Source organism: Aethalodelphis obliquidens, unplaced genomic scaffold (assembly GCF_003676395.1).
Source record: "Aethalodelphis obliquidens isolate GAN/ISIS:26980383/991018 unplaced genomic scaffold, ASM367639v1 scaffold2, whole genome shotgun sequence".
Taxonomy (NCBI): Eukaryota; Metazoa; Chordata; class Mammalia; order Artiodactyla; family Delphinidae; genus Aethalodelphis; species Aethalodelphis obliquidens.
In genome coordinates, this window is record NW_020837946.1 from 85,375,694 (window position 1) to 85,395,443 (window position 19,750).

The window sequence follows — 19,750 nt, forward strand, 5'->3', positions numbered from 1 at the left end:
GGGTCCATATCCGAATGGGTCAGATAGCCCTATTTTCTCCCACTGAAGCTGATTTGCAGCCCATTTCAGGAAGGTGGAAAACTTGGAGAAATGCCATCTTGAGAAAGCAAATACATTTATCTTGTTGAACTTTTATAAAATGCATAATTGTTGGCAGAAAGTACTTAAAAATGCCTTTTTTTCTTCCCTGTTGAATAAAAGCCTAATTACTAAATGTGGAATGGGATCTCCAGATTGATGGTGAGGGAATTGGTTACTCATCCTACTTCCACTTCTAGTATTAAACTAGGATGACGATAGATCAAACAATAAAAAAACGGTAGGTGATTTTCAAAATTCATGGATCTCAGAGATATTCTCTTAGGCCGTGAAACTTGCTTTGGCCTAGAATTCAGTTGCTTATGGTGTTTCTCCCACATCTTTAATCACTGTTACTTCTGTTGCATTAGTAGGTTAAGACAAACACGCATCTACATGAAAATGATTTATTCATTTCAGTAAATTCAGTGAACAGTAAGAAAAAAGAATAAGTATTTGAAAGAGAGTATAAAATGTGTTCAGGGGCTTCCCTGGTGGCGCAGTGGTTGAGAGTAAGCCTGCCGATGCAGGGGACACGGGTTCGTGCACCGGTCCGAGAAGATCCCACATTCCGCGGAGTGGCTGGGCCCGTGAGCCATGGCTGCTGAGCCTGCGCGTCCGGAGCCTGTGCTCCGCAACGGGAGAGGCCACAACAGTGAGAGGCCCGCATACCGCAAAAAACCAAAAGAACAACAAAAAAAATGTGTTCAGATATACTAGCTGCTTGATTTGGTTTAGGCTTCAGGAATAATGGGAAATCACTAGTAGCAAGTATAGTGCTGCCTGACACTGGTTTGCTCAGGACCTGTGTTCAGGTGAAAGCAGTGTTACTTCTTTAAGGGCAGAATCAACTTCCCATTTCCTCCTGATCTTCAGTTCAACTCTACAAAAAACTTAGTGACATCCACTATATAGCAGATCCTGGGATAACCCCCAGGAAAATAATGACATGATCCTCATCCTCCAAATTTTTTACAGCCCCACAGGGAAGCAGAACATGGAAATAGAGTGAAACAAGTAAAATGCTACTGTACAGAGTAGAAAAGAAGTCATGTTTAAGAGGAGTTCTGGGAAAGGCTTCTTGGAGTTGGTGATTCACATGGAGAAATTTTAAGAAAATTTCATCAGGTGAACTTGAAGAAAAGGCTGATGGAAAAGAGATAAAGGTGTGAAGTCACAGAAGTGTAAAATACACACATGTGAGTGTGAGTACTTGGTGTTACTACGATGATCCTGGGGAAGTGGGGGAAGAGGATTGAAGTTAGAGAAGGGGAAGCAAGGCTGTAGTGAAAAGAAAAGAATAGGCCAGAAAAGGAAGGTCTTAACTGCCATGTGTAGCGCCTTGGGTTTTGTCCTTAGGTGATGGAGATATGGAAGGTTTTTGAGCATGTCACTTCATGATCAGATTTGCATTTTGTAAGATTATTTGCAGCTGGATTATGGAGAATGGTGTGATGGGAACTGGATTGCATGGTAGCATGGAGACCTAGTTAAAAGGGTAATGCAATAGTTCAAATGAGTGATGAGATAATTTTCTGGTATAAAATCTCCAATTGATTCATAAATACACTGCCACATTTTAAAATGTCAGCAAATTGAAAATATTTTTAGTATTCAGTAGAACTAATTCATTGCACTTTTATAGTTTAAAATTATTCATGAAAATGATAGCAATGAAAAATTGAAAGAGGGTTAATATTTTATTTGTGGATTTAAAGCAGTACACTAAGAGAAAAATTTTCACAGTTATAATTTTGCTATTAATATGGAATATTACTTTACAAAATGTAAGGTAATGAATTTGTTTTATATATATATACATATATATACATCTAGTTGTTTGTGGAAATTATGCATATTTGAAAACAAGTGAATGATGTCATACTGTCGGTACATGTAGGTATTTGTCGAATTTGCATTTGATACTGAACTGATAGTTATAACGAAGACTTTGTATTAATTCAAGTCATGGTATAAGTGATGGATATTTTTAAGCAGAAAGTTAAATCCCAAATCGAGAAAGAATGAAAATATTTGTCAGGGAAAATTAAATAGCCATATATGCATATATGACTGTAGTTTTAAAAAGAGCACGTGTTAAAAGGTCATTGCAAATCATATATTTGGAACAGCACATTTGAAAATAGCTTTAAATTGTCTCACAAATAGTGTGGCATATAAGTCTTCTTACCAAATCTTGGTTTTGGTGCATAAGTCCTCACTTCTTAGTTATCACAGCAGGAAACAAAAGTCAGAGTTGATGAAATTAGAATATCCATAGCCTTGTGGGGGAATAGAATATTACAGTGCTACATCTTTTTCAGTATGAATCCAAGATTAAAAAAAAAATGTTGCTATTTAAGTACACAGTAGTATACAAGTTATCATAAATGTTAGGTTGTATGCCCCATAATCAAATGGAATAATGATCAGTTTCTGTTGTATGTTATCTTCAATTCAAATTAATGCTCAGGAATTCAATTTCATGCCTTACTATTGGTCAGACTTTCTTTATTTGTGTATAATATTGTGAATGCCTGTAGTTTTAGGATTGCAAGTTTATTGCACTGCATTCAATGTTAGATTATTTATCAGTCTTCAGAGATTACATTGAAGCTTTAGGGGTTAGGATGTATTTGCTATACATGATTTTTATGAAATTTTTTATAATAACTTTTTCATAGGATCTGTTTATCCTTGTCTCTTTTTCCCCCCATGTCATAATAGAATGTATTTTAGTACTTTGAAGAAACTTTTTCAGCAAAATATATTTTTACTACACATTTACCCTTAATAGGTTCTGTTAGGGGAATCAATGACAACATGTTTCAAAGCAGAAATCTTTTCATGCTTGGTTTTTTTTTTTGTTTAATGAGATTTCAGGTATATTTTAACAACTGGGGTTTCCCTGATGAATCATTAAAATAAGTGAGTGGGCTGGAAGGTAATACGAACTTTTCTCAGTACTGCCCTGTTTTACTCTGCTGGGTTATTGGTTGCTTTTTAAGTAGAACCTGGGTGTGTTGGAGTTGGTGGTTGGAGGTTCAGAAGGGAAGAGGGGAAAGGGTCAGTTAGGAAATACTAGGTAAACCTCTGATGACCTATCGGGAAATCCTACTCAAATTCTGCTTTCCTCAATTTACACCATTTTGTGTTTAAGCTTTCTGTTTTTGCTCTGCCAAGCTCAACTTTCCAAGTACTGTATATAGGCAAATAGAAAATATATTTTCAGCAATTGATTGAAGTTTAAGGTATCAAGCCATGTGTGGATTAGCCTGTGAAATCAATTTCTCATGTGTGTGGGATTAAAATCGTTAAAACCATCATCACTGAAACCATACCTTCCTACAACTAATAGCAGTAAGGTGTCTGTGGAATATATTAATACAACACGTCCTCTAATTTAAAATTATTACTTGGTATTTGGTTGGAAAATTATTTGAATATTATAGGTAACTGCATTGACATCATATATGAGGGCTAATTATGGGTTTCTAATGTAACTTAGCTTTAGTTTTTAAAAATCCACATGAGATATTTATACTTAGCACATCTTTTTCAATAAATCAGTGGCATATGGCAAATTTCCTTTAGCTATACTGTTTAAAAACAAAAAACTGAACTACCACAGCAGTTATAACTGCTGGAGGAGGTAGACAGAAATGTAGTTCACCTTGAAAATGATCATGGCTCAAGGAATAAAGAAACTGGGTCAAGCTTAAAATAAATGCAGGTACGATGACAAAAGTTTTAATATAAATTTAAAAATATTCACAGCATTGGTTTCAGGCTACTTTTGTTCTTGGTGATCTTATCAATAATGCATTACTCATTTTTAATTGAGATGACTCTAATGGCATCTTTTCATTTTGGTCAAAATATTTATATGAAATACTATTGTGATTTTTCACCTTATATTCCCTCTTAATTGTAAATGTACATTTTTGGAAGGCAGATAATTCTCCAATAGATCATTTTGACCTCTGGTAATCTTAAATAGAACTTGAAGTGGTTTAACATTCCTGTGTCCTAGCTATCACTTTGACTCTTCTTATATTGCTAAATTAATGTTTAGCATTTAACCACGTATCATTAAATCATAGTATTGATAATGAATTAAACTTTCATAAAGCTTTAATAGTGTAGCAGGTTCTCATTCATTGGTGTCACTGGGGAATAAAAAATGCTGAAGAAATGAGGTTTTTTAAAACTAAAGCTTACTTGTTTAAGCAGAAAAACTTAAAAGCTGATAAAAATTTATCTGAAACATTTTTTATGCTCTTTTAGGGAGTTTGAATGGATTGGCCATTTACTCGTAAAATATCATCATTCTAGTGTCATGTAGAAAGGACGTGGGCTTTCTGTTTGGTGTTTATTCTCCAACGTGGGAAGTTTTGTTTGTTTGTTTCTTCCTTTTAAAATGCCATACCCCTAATTCTAATATACTTACTCCGTTTAATTGTTTCAGGGCTTAAGGTCTGTGGTGGTACATGTGCTAATGCCTTAACAGATTCATAAATCCAGGCACCTATGTAAGACATGTGGCTGCATGTAGGCTCACCCAGCATCTTTTGGCAAACACCTGGCCGCAGCTTCCTGCCACGGAGGAGACCCTGTCCTTCTCTGGAGTGAGGACTTTCAGTGTTGAGGCCCTGTTACTGCTGCTCCAAAACACTCACTCTCCAGTAGCCATTGCTAGTGGTGCAAAATGTCTGTATTTACCTGGCGTGCTCCTGAGAATCTATTATGTCAGGTGACCATCTTCAGTTTTCTGGGATTACTGCTAAAATGGGCAAATGGTGTACTCCCTTTATCTTTTAGTAAATTCCAGCGTAACAGCAAAAATCCTTTTTAACACAGTGTCTTTTTTTTTTTTTCCCAACTCCTGCTCATGTTTCCAGCAGTGTTTTCTAAAACAAAGCTCAATGAAGCACAGTGAAAGTATTATTTGAGCAGTTCTTTAATGTGCTGTAATGACATTTGGTTTGAATCTTATATTTAAAAATCAGGTTCCCCTCTTTTGCTTGCACCTAGTGGGAATCATCTTTCTTCCAGGTTGTGCTTAAAGAAGACTATAGGGGAAGAACAAAATTTCTTCTTGCTGCAAAAGTTGCAGTAGAAGTAAAAGGGGGAACTGCCAGGATATGTCTGTCTCCACAAAACAAGCAGAACGAATTTCCATGAATCAAAGCCACTAAGTATAGTTTTCAGAGGTGGTAGGACATAGTTACTTTCCCTAGAAAAATACCCCAAATGCAGGCACACCCGTTGGCCACTAGAAGAATGCTCAAGTAAACGCTAGTTCAAACCTGTACATTTCACTCTTCTTACTGAGCTATTAAAGGGGTGGAAATCTAGTATAACTATAATCTTTTTTCCGCTTTTCTATTTTTCAACCTCCCACACGCTTGGTGTTCAGTTCTGCTTAGTGAGTGTCTTGAATCTACAGCAGCACCTACACGTACTGCCTCCACAGTGGCTGATAGTTTGCAGATAACTCATGATTCAGACCCATAAGAAACATCTGTAACTATAGGGCATGGTACGTGCTCTAGATTAATCATGGAAAAGGGCAGAGCAATGAAGAATCAGAAAGCTTGTTTTTTTCCAAATATTAATGTTGCTTTGTTTGAGGTTATATATGAGTGGAATATTCTCTAGAGTGGTTTATATCACATTCCATCACTTGGGGAAATATCTCAGGTCATTTTTATAAGAACCTTTTAGAGACCTTTTAAGCATATACACGGCATATACACCTTAGTGTGGTTAGGTCAGAGGAAATAAAGCAAGATAGCAGATATCTGTCATGTGATGCAGTAAGCAAATTAGTGTTAAACTGCTTTTATTTTTTCTTGAAACCTTTGATATAATTTTCAAAATTGCCTTTCACTAGTTTTTCATTTGCTTTCTAGAAGTTTCCTTCATTTGAAGGGTTACTGGCTACCATTTTGTTAAACCTGGAGGCTGTTTTGTTAACTTACTGAATACAGCATTATAAAGTTGAAGTCACCAGCCAGCCTGGAAAAATCGAGCTGCACAGCACAGTCTCTGAGCTTACTTCTTGCGCACAAAATCTGCAGTACTCTCAAATTTGTATTTGAAATACAGTCTGCTGATGGGGAATGGGTAACACCCACTGCCTTTCAAATGCATGTGTATATCTACTTTTCCTACCTTTCCTTGGTGAATAAGGAGCTGTGTTTGAAAAGAACTGATTTTAAAATGCTGGAGGATTCTATCTTTACTCCTTAAGTAAGGTGGTTTATCCTAATAATGGGAGGGGCAAAATACCTTATTTCTGTTTGTCAGCTGCTATGCTTCAATTTTATCTTCACATCACACCTCTGAGGTTAGTGCTTTTATCCCCATTTTAGAGGAGGTGAGACTAAGTCCTACAATGTTAGGTAGCTTGTCCAAGGCCCTACAGCTAGGACATGACAGAGCTGAGCTTCAAACCTGTATCTCCCTGACCCCAGGACTCATACTTTTTCCACCTGAGGAGCACTGCTTCCTATTTTACAGATAAGTGAAGTATGTGTTTGTATCTTTTCCCCAAAAATGCTTATTGGAAGATTTAAGACATCAAGAAATAAGCTTTTTTCACTTCAGTCATTTCTTTGAGAACCGTTTGAGACATTTTGCTTTGAAAGGCAATTTAAGCAGGCATTGCTTTGACTGAGCAAGGTAAAGCACAGTTTTCTTAGTTAGGAGCATCACTGAGTTTTTGAGACTAATAATTTTGTGGAACACCATTATTAAGGAAAGCAATATGCTTGCTGAACGAGTGGTGTTTACTTAAGTCATAAAGGAGAATTCAAACATCTGGAATATTTTTAAACGATGTAGTTGTTATGTACCAAGTGATATTTCTTATTTACTTCTTACAGGAAATAGCATATAATTTGAAATATATAAAAGTTTTTACATTCATAGATATATTTTTATCTCACTGAGCACTTCAACAAAAGTGATACTATTAAAGTAAAAAGTTGCTTGACAGCCGATTCTCTGTGGTGACAGTTTTACCACATCTTTAATAGTAATGTTACTTTATCGCTCTTAATGCCTTTGTTGTTTAAAGTAAGGTTGTAGAAACTTTGCTGGTTCACAAGCATACAGCTTTACCCTACTTTTTCGGTCTTCCTTTGGGGGTGGGATATTGACAATACTGAGGAAGTGGTCAAGCGTCTCAAGAAATTGTATCCTAAAGATTTTTAACACTAGAGAATAGAGATTTGAATATGAGTGTGCTGTCTTCTAAATATGGATTCGTTGGAGGCATTGGTAGCTGATGAATTTAAAGATGGATTAATATGAGAGTTCCAGAATCAGAGAATTCCTGAACTGGAAAGGCCCATGCAAATGAAGGGCTCTTGGAGTGAAAGTGTTAGTTAGGACAGGAGTTCAGTGACTGTCCAAGTCTAGATAGAGCTCTAGGCCAAGCCAGTGCTGAGGTTACTGAGTCAGGGTCATAGCCGTTCCAGCCAGGAAGTGAGTGATCACAGCGGGAGAGAACTTTAAACTTCCTGGGTAGGGGAAAAAACTGAGTCATTGTGGAAGTAATCTTAAGACATGAAAAAACAGAAATCAGAAAAATAAAGCATCTTTATTTCCTCTTATTAACATGAATAGTATAAAAATATTGATTCCAAAGTACAAACCTCAAGTGTTATATACTTTTTAAAAAAGCAGGACAAACCTATTTAAAAAAGTAATTTGTCTGTAAACGACTTTATTTGCTTTCTGTGTATAATATTTTAACATATTTATTTGAAAATATTTATACAATTTTTTTTTTGCTTAATATCTAGAATCTGTGAAGATTTGAAAGGGCCAATGAGTATTCTCATCATTGAGGCATTCTATGGAGGGTCCCATAAACAGCTGGTGGATCTGCTTCAAGAAGAGTTAGAACACTGTGTTCTTTATACCCTTCCTGCAAAGAAATGGCACTGGAGAGCACGGACGTCGGCTTTGTACTTCTCTCAGAATATTCCTGCCAGTGAGCATTACAGGTAATTAGAGCCCAGGCTGCGTCTCCAGCCTGTTTTAAATGTACTTGTTCTAAGGAGGTTGCTTCTCTGTTGGCCTCTGTGAGATTTCCTTCAACTATGGAATTGGTCAGAATGACTACAGTAGCTATTCCTTTAGCGACAACAGAGCAGCCGACTACATTTGTACTCTGAGGACACCTGGTCGGTAGGAAAGTGGATTCATTTAGAGCCTGCATGCCTTTTCTCATTTGTCTTGTGCTTTTATCACATGCACGTGTGGGTGTATGATGACATTTTTTGGCCTGAGATGAGAGTTGATCCTGTGCACATTTGGTTTTTGCTTCCATAACCTCCCATGCCTCTTTTAGTGAGTATGCTGTTTTAGGGTGTCTGCTCTGTACTGGGAGCTAATGTTGGAAAGATGGATATGACCAAGGCCTGTGCCCTTACAGGCTTTAAAGACTATTCAGAGATGAGTAGTTTTTAAAGTGTCATGAGAGTATGAAAAGGGGAGAAGTTGATTTTGACTGTGACAAATTGGAGGTCGCTTTGTAGAGTTGGTCAACTTTGCTTTGTCTGGAAGGATGAATAGATTTGGGGGACACAGGCCTCAGTTTTGAATTTTGAATTGTTAGGAAGTGGGAACTAGGGGGACCTGTTAGAAGGGCTTACGAGACACACTGAAAAGTGTGGATGGGAAATACCGATTCCATTTTAAGGAAACAGTAGAATGGAATCCTCCTGAATATCCTTACTGCCATATGTCTCCTGATGGTTAAATAGTGGAAGATTATCCTACTGTGGTTTACATATCCGATGTTCTTACCGTTCTGGGCCCTTCTGTGTAGGACTGCATTGGTGGTGGCAGGAGTCGGGAGGGCCAGACTGATAATGAATGGAGTTTGAGCAGCTAGGTTGTTAGAGAAAGGGCACGTTGCAAGCTGCAGTGCTCACCTTGGCGTCAGCAGCCATTTCCATCTGCTGCTGCTTGTAAGGTAGGGCAGAGACAAGGGAGAGAGCAGCTTGAGATTTAAATGTAGGTTGCTGTTCTTAGTAGTAATTTTGGGGATTCAGAAAATAACCCATTTGGTGTATAAAAGCCATGCATCGCCTCTGAGAATTCAGATTGTCAGATGGAACAGCAGTGAGCACTCAAGTCATGTTGCTTGGGATTATAAAGGTAAAAGCTGTTTGGGGGCATATTGAGAATTTTGTATTTTTCTAATCTAAAGTGTATTTTTCCTTACATAATTTAATGTTTTATATTCTGATAATCACCAAGTGAGTATTGTGGATTCACTAGTAGTATTAGAAATTTCAGTGCATGTATCAATACAAAAGTTTTCAAGGCAATGACAAGTGAGTCGTTGCCTTGAAACAGTGCTAAACAGGATTTTAGCACTGTTGCTGTGCTAAAATTGATTGTTTATAGTTGCTTTCACATCTCATTTAATTGTGTTTTCTCAGCACCAATTGCATTATATTACTTAAGGTCAAGGAATCCAGTTGGCTTTATGGCACATTTTCATTTAACATTACCATTTGATATAATACATTCATACATACCAAATGATATAATACATTTCTACAATGATTTGAGCATTGAAACAAACCATTTCTGTATCTGCTGTTAGATTTCATTTTGATTACGCAGTGTTTTGGAATGGAATTTTTGTATCACAAATATATGTGTGTGGATAGCATGCAAACAAACACTTCTGTGCCCGTGGCTTCCCCACTCCGTTTGAGGTCTGAAGCATTTGAGGTAAAACATCACATTGCTTTTTGAAGCAGTCTTATTTGGGAGGTAGATTTCTGAAAGATGGTGTCATAAAATATAAAGTTTTACTCTCTGATAGCCATAACCTCCAGGTCCTAACAGTGGTATCTGTGATCTTTCAAACTCAGCCATTTAAGCTGCAGTTAATGGTACTTATTAATCTAATCAGACTTCACTAAAACATATACCTCACCAGTCTAACTTACACTTATATTTGACTAACGATAACTTATCTACTCTTTACCAAATAACCTTTCTGAATACTTTTAGAAAAAACAGCAGCAGCTTGAAAACTTATATGCGAAGTTAAAAAATATGCTCACTCAACCCTAGATAGAAGTGCAAGAATGACGTTTTGTTACACCAGATAATTCTGATCCCTGTGGAGACTTTTAAAGATATGAAAAGTTCTTGATTTCTATTTACTTACTCTATTTGTACATTTGTCAAATGAAATCACCAAAATTCATAAAGATAAAATGATTAAGCACCAATATTGCATGCCATGCAAAAACTACTCTGAACTAGTAGGACTGTGTCTGATAAGAAAGACCTTGAATGTAGGTACACAGGTTATTTTTTTTCAACATCTGTACACATAGTCATTGTTTTTATAAGCTTGTTATCTGGGTAATATTTTATTACTAAAAGAATAAATGCTCCAGTCTAATTAATCAGCTTGATTCTGCTTTATCTTGACAGTGAAAAGAATACATCATGATTCACATTTAGAGCTGTTTAATTTTTATTATAGATTACAAAAGCTCCACAATTTATTTTTCTCAAAAGTAGTTTGGTAATTATTAGGTTTTATTAAAGCCTTGCCTTCTGGAAACTTCACAAAATGCAGAAAAATGTTTCTGAGGATGGGCCTCAAATTTCATGTTCTGAAATGTATGAGTCATTTGTCCCAGCATCAAGCATTTCTACTTTCTTAAAATATACCTAGAGTAGGCATCAAAGATATTTCGTTCTTCTTTCTTTCTGCAATATCTTTACTGAACTGAAAGAATCGCTCTTACTTAAAATCATTTTTTTCACTCTCAGATGCTTACAGTTATATTTTCATTCCATCTGAGGTATTGTGGCAGATACTGATCATTGCCCACGTAACAGCCCTTCTTCCTTGTTAACAGAATTAGTTTTCTTTGGCGTGGCTAAGTACCCAGCCCCTGGGAGTGAAGCTTGATGGACTTAAGTCGGTCATGATGATTCCGTTCTCTGCCAGATTTTCCCAGTTTTCCTTGAAGCTAGTGCTGGATTCTGGCAAATTCAGTTTAAGTAGATTACTTCTGGGGGTTCTTCCAACTAAGTTTTTTTTAATTTTATTTTGTGCTTTACTTATAAAAAGAGAAAGCCATCTCCCCTTCTCTGCATTTCACTGTGGTTATGATGTCTACAATTAGCAGATGACAAGATGAGGACAAAACACCTGAGCTGCCATAAATGGCTGATGAAAGGCTGGAACGCTATAGCTACCTAGTACCCTGAAAACCCTCTGTCCCTAAAACATCTAGCTATGTTTTGTAAAACGTAATAAATTTCGTTTTAAGTTCATAGCCGAGCAGAGTAAGAGAGGATCTGGAGAGGGATTTGGAAATTAGAGTGGTCACCTTGCTTTGAAGCCGTGGCTGCGTAGTTTTCACAAAGGGGACTGGTTAACTGAGTTATGTTACATTCTTGAAATGAAATACTGTGCAGCATTAACCTGAATTAGGAAGCTTTCTGTGTCCTCTTATTGGAATCTCTCCAAGACAAGTGACCAAAAGTAAGGTGCCAGAGAGTGTTATTGGTGCCATCTTTGGTGCCAAGAAAGGAGGTTATAAGAACGAAACAATGAAAGAGTGCATTGGAAATGAATGAAGATACTTGCCTGGGGATTAGCGTAGCAGAGGTTGTTGGTGCCCCACCCATATCCCTCTCACCTTTCTCTTGTTGTGTGCCCTGGCCAGCTTCCTGCTGTCAGTCTCTGCAGCCCTTTTTGCCTGGGGGAGTAGCTGCTCTGCCAGTGCAGGCAGCAGGCGCCAGTAGCCCTCTGCCAGTGATCTCCGCCCCCTCAGATGAAATCATTCTGAAGTGTGAACAGGAGAGAAATCATTAACAAAGATTCCTCAAAAACCCTGTAAGTCAGGAAATAAAAGCATAATTCTAAATAATTCATGGGTCACAGAAGAAATTATAACGGATACTAAAAAATAGAACTGAGTCATAGTCAACATACTGCATATCACAACGTGGGTTGCATCTAAATTGACAGTCGCAGCCACATCATCTTTAATAAATTTATTTTTATTATTGTCTTTTTAAATTGTGATATGCAGTGCCTTTTAAAGCTTGGCCCAGGGCAGGGCTCCTCTTACTTTAATCTAGGAGGAATACTGGGAAGGAAACAATAAAAAGAGTAAAAAATAGTGAAATTGAAAGCATATATATGTGTGTGTGTGTGTGTGTGTGTGTGTGTGTGTGTGTGTGTGTGTGTGTGTGTGTGTGTGTATATAATGAAGATGAACAAACTAAAATTAGTGATTTTGAAATAATAAAACAGATATAAATCCAGGCATGCTTTATTTATTTTTTTAAGGCACAATTCATTTTTGGAGTGAAAAAAGTATAACTACAGATATGACACAGATCAATAGAAAGGAGGAAATACTGTTAATAATTTTATGTTAATACATTTGCAAACTTAGACAATATGGATAATTTCTTAGAAAAACATAACTTCTAACACCTCACTCAAAATGAAGTAGAAAATCTGAATGGGACTATAATCATTAAAGTTGTTGTTACATTAACTAAAAATCTCGCCATTAATAGACAGAGGCTGGGTCCTCGTGCAGGTTGGTTTACACCAGTTCTTCTCTGTCTCTTTCCAGACTTGCGTTACATGAGATCAAGTGTCTAGTTTTTTAGGTTTTCTGTTTCTTGTAGCCATACTAGTCCTAATTGGTGTTGATTATGATTATGATATCTCCCTTCCCTACTCCCAACCCTTGACCTTTTTTTTTTTTTTTAAATATCTAAGGAGGGGCAAGGAAAGCAAATAGTTGGATAGAAAATAAATTGAATGAAAAGTTCAGTTGGGTCAAGTAATGTATAAAGTGAAATTCAAGCTTAAGGTGATATTTGATTGTTGATAATTCTGTTATGATTTGCCATTTTCTTAAATGGTACCTTGACTGTGTCTTTTCATTAAGCAGATTCTCTTTCAGGGAAGCTGTGATTTATTTATTTATTTTTGTTCTTAATTGAACTATTTGCTGTGAAACATTAAGCATAACTTTCTTTGGGAGAGTGAACATTTTTAACTGATATGAAGTACCTATGTATGTTTGATGTTTTTAGCTAGCCTTTGTGAATAAAGATATGGCTAAACTAGTGAATATAGGTAAATTAATAAGGAAGGTGGTGGTTTCTCAAACAATTCTTTTATAAATTAATAATTCAATTACTTTGCTTGGCAATTATATCTTGTTTTGAATTGTTACCTCTTGTTAAAGATATAACTTTCTGAATGATATAATAATACTTTAGCAATAAAACATCATTTTATTAAAATGTACCTTTCTGAATAATTTAATACCATCTTAATCATGAAGACATCTTTATATTAGTGTGCATCATAGTTGGGAATATAAAAGTAAGTGATGACTTGTTAAGAATTTGTAGGTAAGTGAAGTATTGTTAGGCATACAAAGGGCAGTCATTTTGCATCTCTATAACCAAGGTAAGATTTGATGGATTTAAATAGTAGTAATAATAGCTAACATATTGAACATTTACCATGTAGTAGACATTCTACAGTCCTGGAAGCTAGATATTGTTTTCCTGGTTTAGCAGAGGTAGAATCTCAGGCTTAGAGTCAGGTTACTTGCACTGGGTTACACAGCTAGTTATAGTAGATACGTGATTTGAGCTCAAGTCTGGCCACTTGCAAAGGCCATACACTGTTCGTTCTTTTTAAGCCCATGCTTTTAACCACTATGCTATCTCATTAGCTTGCTGAAGTAGGTTAATTAAGTAAATTAATCCCGACTACCTCTTGATGAAAAAATATATTACTAGATTTCTCTATTAGAAGTGGGTGGTGGTGCCTCTTGGGGTCTTGAGAAGGGATATAGTTCTTGAAACTTATTGGAGGCTGATATCTGGGAACCAAGAGTCTTTCTAGGTTTGTGAATGTGATTTTTTCATTTTTGCTTATCACATTTCTCTTTAGCTTTTAGCGATAGAAGTCACATGTCATTTGAATTTTCCTCTTGAGGTTTTTCTTTAAATCCAAATAAATGCTACATGTGATGCTTTTTTAAAATCTTCGGGTAAACTCATGAAGGAAAATAACATTCTTGTTTGTGGTGCTCAGTACCTGCCGTTACCAAATTACCCTCAAACTGCTATACTGTGAAGTTCTCTACTTGGTTTATGAACTTGGCTAGAGACAGCATTCCAGTACTGCCCAGCTCACTGCCCTTATATCATTACCAGTTGCGTACAGTTCTTGGGGTTTGGATGATGTTCTGACACTGCGTAAATAATATTATCATTAGGTACGATGCAGCATCCCATAGTCTGACCCATATGTGACTCTTCCATTTATGAGAACTGGCCGAGAGTTTCCTTGTCACCGTTGCCCAGCCGGCCAGCTTCCCTATCCTATACTGCCTAATTGTGGGATTCTCTTTTGGTTTGTTTTTCTACCGATCTGCTCTTGTGTCTAGGCAGTACACACAGCAGCTTTCCAGTATTTGTACAGTGCTTAGCGCTTTGTTCACAATATTACATCTCAGTGAACTCTCCTCTGATTGACAGTATAAAACCATCTGGACTTTTATGTTGAAAATGTAGCTGACCCCAATGCCACAGAAATAGTATAATACTGCACACCAAATAACTAACCATTCAGTCAGTCTCTGTTTCTCTGTCTCTCTCTGCCTATCTCTCTTTTCTCTCACTCTCTTCTCTCTCATATACAAAGACATGCACATGCACATGAATGACTAACTTTTAAATTACTGTAACACATCTTTCATTGCAAAACTGGAAACTGTGTCACAAGCATCCTAAAGGAGGGTTTCCAGACTTTATCTTTTCCAGTTTTCTTTGTGTTTCTTTTTCAGTTCTGTCAAGAAGTAAAGTATTCCAGTAGCAAGAAAAAAATTTTTTCATGTTATGGAGTCCGTAGTTTATTCTCACCATCAACTGCTAATTCAAAAGTGTTTGTATACTTAGTAGCAAGCACTGTGAACCCACTGCTTCCAAGGAGTGAAGCACAACAGTGGAACTTCAAGTGCATGTTTTTAATATTCCTTCTAGCATATTTTAAAAATAAAATAAAATTTCACATTTAAGATTCTATACAGCCCCCAGGTAACAGTGCATCAGGATATAAGTTATTATTTTGAACAGACTCTGTACCTTAAAGACCTATAGGATAAATCTCCCATATATTTAACCTTTGAAATTTGACAACTGTATTTTAAAAGACAAACTGGATGTTTATTACACTTTTACAGAGGAGAGAAAATCATTATTTTTAATGAAGGAAATGGAAAGAGCAAAACAACCCCAAACACCCTTAAATGGATGCAAAATCATACTATTGTATAAAAATGCTTTGGCTCTAGAGTAAGGACCTTCATAATTTAGCTTTTAGAAGTCACATGCTTATTTTTCACATAACAATTGAAACTGTGAGTCTGATCTTAGAGTGCTTCTAATCTAGTTGTTTTAGGTATTTTCATTGCACTTCCACTCCCAACATTTGTTTGTTTATTTGAGAAAGTGTTTCTGATTTTATTAAGGTCTTAGTCAATGAAATATGTTTGCTTTGGGAGCTGTGTAGGGTGTGCACAGGTCTGAGTGTCTGACATCCTGTATTCAGGGCTTCTAAAGCTATGGTGCAGATACTCTGGTACCCTTCCCTTCTCTTAAGCCTCCCCTCTTAGGGAAGCTTTCATGCTCACCTATTTCCTTGGGATCAGATTTGGCCTCCTAACCATCTTTGGACACACTGTCCTGTTTATTAAATGGCCAATTCTTGTGCATCTCTTCTTTGTTTATACTCTGTGGTTCTTTCACATGATGGACCTGCTGGCCTCCTGACCAGCCAGCCCACAAAGATAACTGCAGGCAGAAGGCGGGAGCTGAATCAGGTCTTGTGCTTACAAAAGAGCATACATGTCCCTTTCATTCTTCTGTCTTTCTGAAGAACATAATCCTATATTTTAGTAAATTTTTTCCTGTAAGCAGTCTTTCCTTTATTTCTCTTTGTTCACCATCTCATGCTGATCATCAAAATTTAACACTCCCTTTTGAGGAGAAATTCCTGGTGACTGAATACATGTAGTTGAGAGAGGGCAGGAGGGTGGGATGGTTTGACCAGACTAGGTATCTTTTGGTTCTTTTCTAAGCTTGTTTCCATTTTTTTCCCCTTCATCAGCATGTATTAAGAACTTTTACGTCCAGAGCCAGTGCCTATGTGAGCACTGGTGATGTAAAGGCAAACTTGACAAACGTGGACGTACAGTGCTGACACTTAGTAAGCATTTAGTAAACTCTGTTGATTGAAAGAAAATTTAATGCCTGTATATCCAATTGTTATACTAGTAATTTGGATTAAATAATCCCTGCTTAAAAACCATCAGTGACTTCACCTTGCGTACGTAAAAATCCAGATTACATATAGGGCTCGTAGGGCCCTGCCTGCCTCTGCAACCTCATCTCTGATCCCTGACATCTCACTAATGTGCTGTAGTAGCGGCATTGGCCTTGTTCACTTACTCTGAAATGTCAGGCTCTTTCCTGCTTCAGGTGCTGCTGCTTCTTGCTGGTCCTTCAGCTGGTAACACTAACTCATGTCCCCTCCCCACACCTTTGCTTACTTCTTCCCATCCTTCACCTTCTCAGAGAGGCCTTCCCTGATCAGCCTATCTAAAACAAGCCCTCTATTTCAGCATGCTAAATTAATGTATATTAATTATATTGCATATAATTTGTAATTATTTTATTTTTTTTCTTTTTTCATTATTCTGTGAGTTCCGTGATGACAAGGGCCATATTTGTCTTGTTTACCATTTTTATCTCCAGTACTTAATTTGCTTCCTAGCAGATAGTAGCTGTTGAGTAAATATGGTTGAATGAATGCTTTCATATCTGTGGGTTTGAAAATACAAACAAAATATGGTTGTAATTGACTTTGCTAATTTTGCTTATTTTTTTCAGCTCTCAGCACTACCAGTATCATGTGTCCAGGGATATCGTCTCTTCTGCACAGAGACTGCTTAGAGACATTTAAGGGCCTCAGAATTATGGGATTAAACTAAAGAATTCCTTATACACTTACTCACTTATTCTTATGGGTTGTATTAATCATACTATGATATCAGTCATCATTTGTTATGTAAATTTTGATAATAGAAAATATATTTTTCTGGAATTTCCCCTGTATAAAAATGTTTCTGGAAAAAAAATGTTTCTTAGTTCAGGAAACTTTGTAGAATCTAGCATATGTGTGAGATAATTTTGTAAAATTTCACATGATTATATTTAAGGCTTTTTAGATTTGGCAATAGCCACCCATGAAGAGTGGCCTTTTAATATATGGTGTGGAAGCTATAGGATAAATGAGAGATAAGAATTTGTCCCGAAGAAGTATTTAGCTTGGCCACTGCAATTATTTAAGCATTTTTAATTTTTACTGCTTTTAAGACAGATAGACATTCTTTGTTTTGGTCACAAATACAACTAGTTGCCATTGTTTTATACTGACCTGCTTCTGTATTTATGTTACTTAACTGGTCCATTTAGGCCTTTGTGTTTGTAGCCTCTGGTCTAGACTCTATCCAAGAATGCATCTTCAGATACTCTTCAATAAAATATATTTAAATGTACATATACATAAAGGAGTTTATAAAAAATATAAATCACTCATGTTGGAAAGAAACAATATACTGTAGTAGGGGAATCAGCAGTTCTAGGTTCTAATCCTAACTCTGCCATCAATTAGTTGTTTGGCCTTGGAAAAGTCATGTTTTTTAACCTTAGAGTCTTATTCTTTTCATCTGTAACTAAAGGTTTTGGTTTCTTCTACTGAGTTCTATGATGTCTTAAACAAGGAATTAAAATCAAGATCAAGATTTAAAGAATTCTAACACAAAAGACAAATTTGTTCTGTCTCTCATTCAACTTTGTTATCAACCACTGCTTCATTTAATACAGAAATTATTTCCTTATCTTGTTTGTGTATCTTCTTGAATATTTACTTTTATTTATAGAGTTAAGAGACTTTTGAGCAATAATTCTTTCCAGTAGTGTTTATACCTTTTAAGTTGTTCTGATATGACTTATTTGTTTGGATCTTCTGTTCCAGCCTCAGAATGTCATGATTATATCTGCCTTTTCAAAGAGAAGGTGCTTGACCTTTGTGTTAGCTATCTGTCTCTATAGGGCATGGAACATAAGACATGTACACTAAATACTGAATATGTTACTATAGACCTCACACAGAAGAGTCAGGACTGCAAAGAGGGTAGCATTCACTAAAGAAGTACAGAGGAGGGAGTTTAATCCTCATTCAGGAAATTCTGAGGTAGACCTCCTGAGAAGATGTTAGAGATTTTAATAGATAGAGGTGAAGTGGAAGAGTGCTGTCGAAGAAGGAAGTGTTGTGAACAAAGATATTAATGCAGGAAAATTGGGAAATGTTTAGAAATCTCTAAAATCTTGGTTTAGCACAAACATATTCTGAGTTAGGAGGAGTTGTGGAACATCAGGTTGGGAGGATAAGGTGGATTTTGTCTAGTTCATGAACATTCTTGAATTCAAGGTTAAGAATTTAGGGAGCTTTTGCTTTAGGTTATGAGTATCCTTTGATGGCTCTGTTACTCAGGACCCTATTAGTTGCACATGATAGACCCCAATTCAAAATCAGTTAAACATAAGGGAAAATGTATTGGCTCATATAACTGAATAACTGAAAGTCCTAGAGTGGTTGACTCCAGGCAAAGCTGGATCCAGTGATTAGGCCTCTTGTTTTCTTGACTCTGCTTTCCTCTGGTTTGGCTCTCTCCAAATGGATCTCTCCCAGAGCTAAGTCTATATCTCACCAGCTTAGTTACCCTATCTGAAAGAGTGTACCACTCTTGGCAGTTGTAGCCAAAGTCCCACATTGAGTGAAAGCACTTTTTTTTTAAATCTTATGGTCTTTGAACTTATTACTGTGACAAAAGTCATCTAATGTCATAATTGGCCAGTCCAGGGTCACATGGCCACTTTGGGGTCGACCTCATCCAAACCTTGTGAACCGAGTGCAAGAGAGCAAAAGGAAAATTGCACTGCTGTTATTTGAAATTGCACTGCTTTGATTTGAACAATGTTTTGCAGGTAAAACACGGTGAGTATTGCAGTCAAACATGGGAGTGAGGTAAGGAAAACTGCACAGGACAAGTATTACAGCAATACAGGATGGAGACCATGGATGAGGGTAGAGGTGGCCATTGGATTCTTAACATCTCATATAGAAATAGTGAGATTCTGAATGAGAATAATGATAGTAGGAATGGTAGATGGTAAAGGAATTAGCAATATGAATGAAATTTATGTTGTTTGCATTTCACTAGTTATAAAATTTGTCTAGGAGGTGAATTGAAAGTTACCCTTATCCTGTCTATGAAAAAAGAATTTGGTATACAAATTAATTTAGGCAGAAGCAGAGAGATCACAGTTAAATTACTTTAGTAGTTATAATTATTTTAAAAATAGCTATGCCAATTGTAAATCATTCATATTCACTCATTAAATTGGATCAGTGGGTTTACTTTGGCAGCATTTTAAGTTACTCCACATACTTCACTGTAGCAAAACTTCCTTTTCTTTAAAGAATTAATGTAACACTGCC

General features: G+C 36.5%; 1 protein-coding gene across 10 annotated transcripts in view; it reads left to right on the plus strand.

The window, feature by feature from the left end:
* QTMAN (queuosine-tRNA mannosyltransferase) overlaps window positions 1-19,750 on the plus strand; it is a 338,670-nt gene that overhangs the window by 23,641 nt on the left and 295,279 nt on the right. For 9 of the 10 annotated variants that reach the window (XM_027131822.1, XM_027131812.1, XM_027131848.1 and 6 more), the window contains 2 exons: window positions 1,057-1,283; window positions 7,893-8,096. In XM_027131822.1, coding sequence (XP_026987623.1) covers window positions 7,918-8,096 — 179 coding nt within the window. In that variant the 5' untranslated portion in view covers window positions 1,057-1,283; window positions 7,893-7,917. The remainder of the gene's footprint in view (window positions 1-1,056; window positions 1,284-7,892; window positions 8,097-19,750) is intronic. The other variant, XM_027131828.1, reaches the window with a different exon arrangement.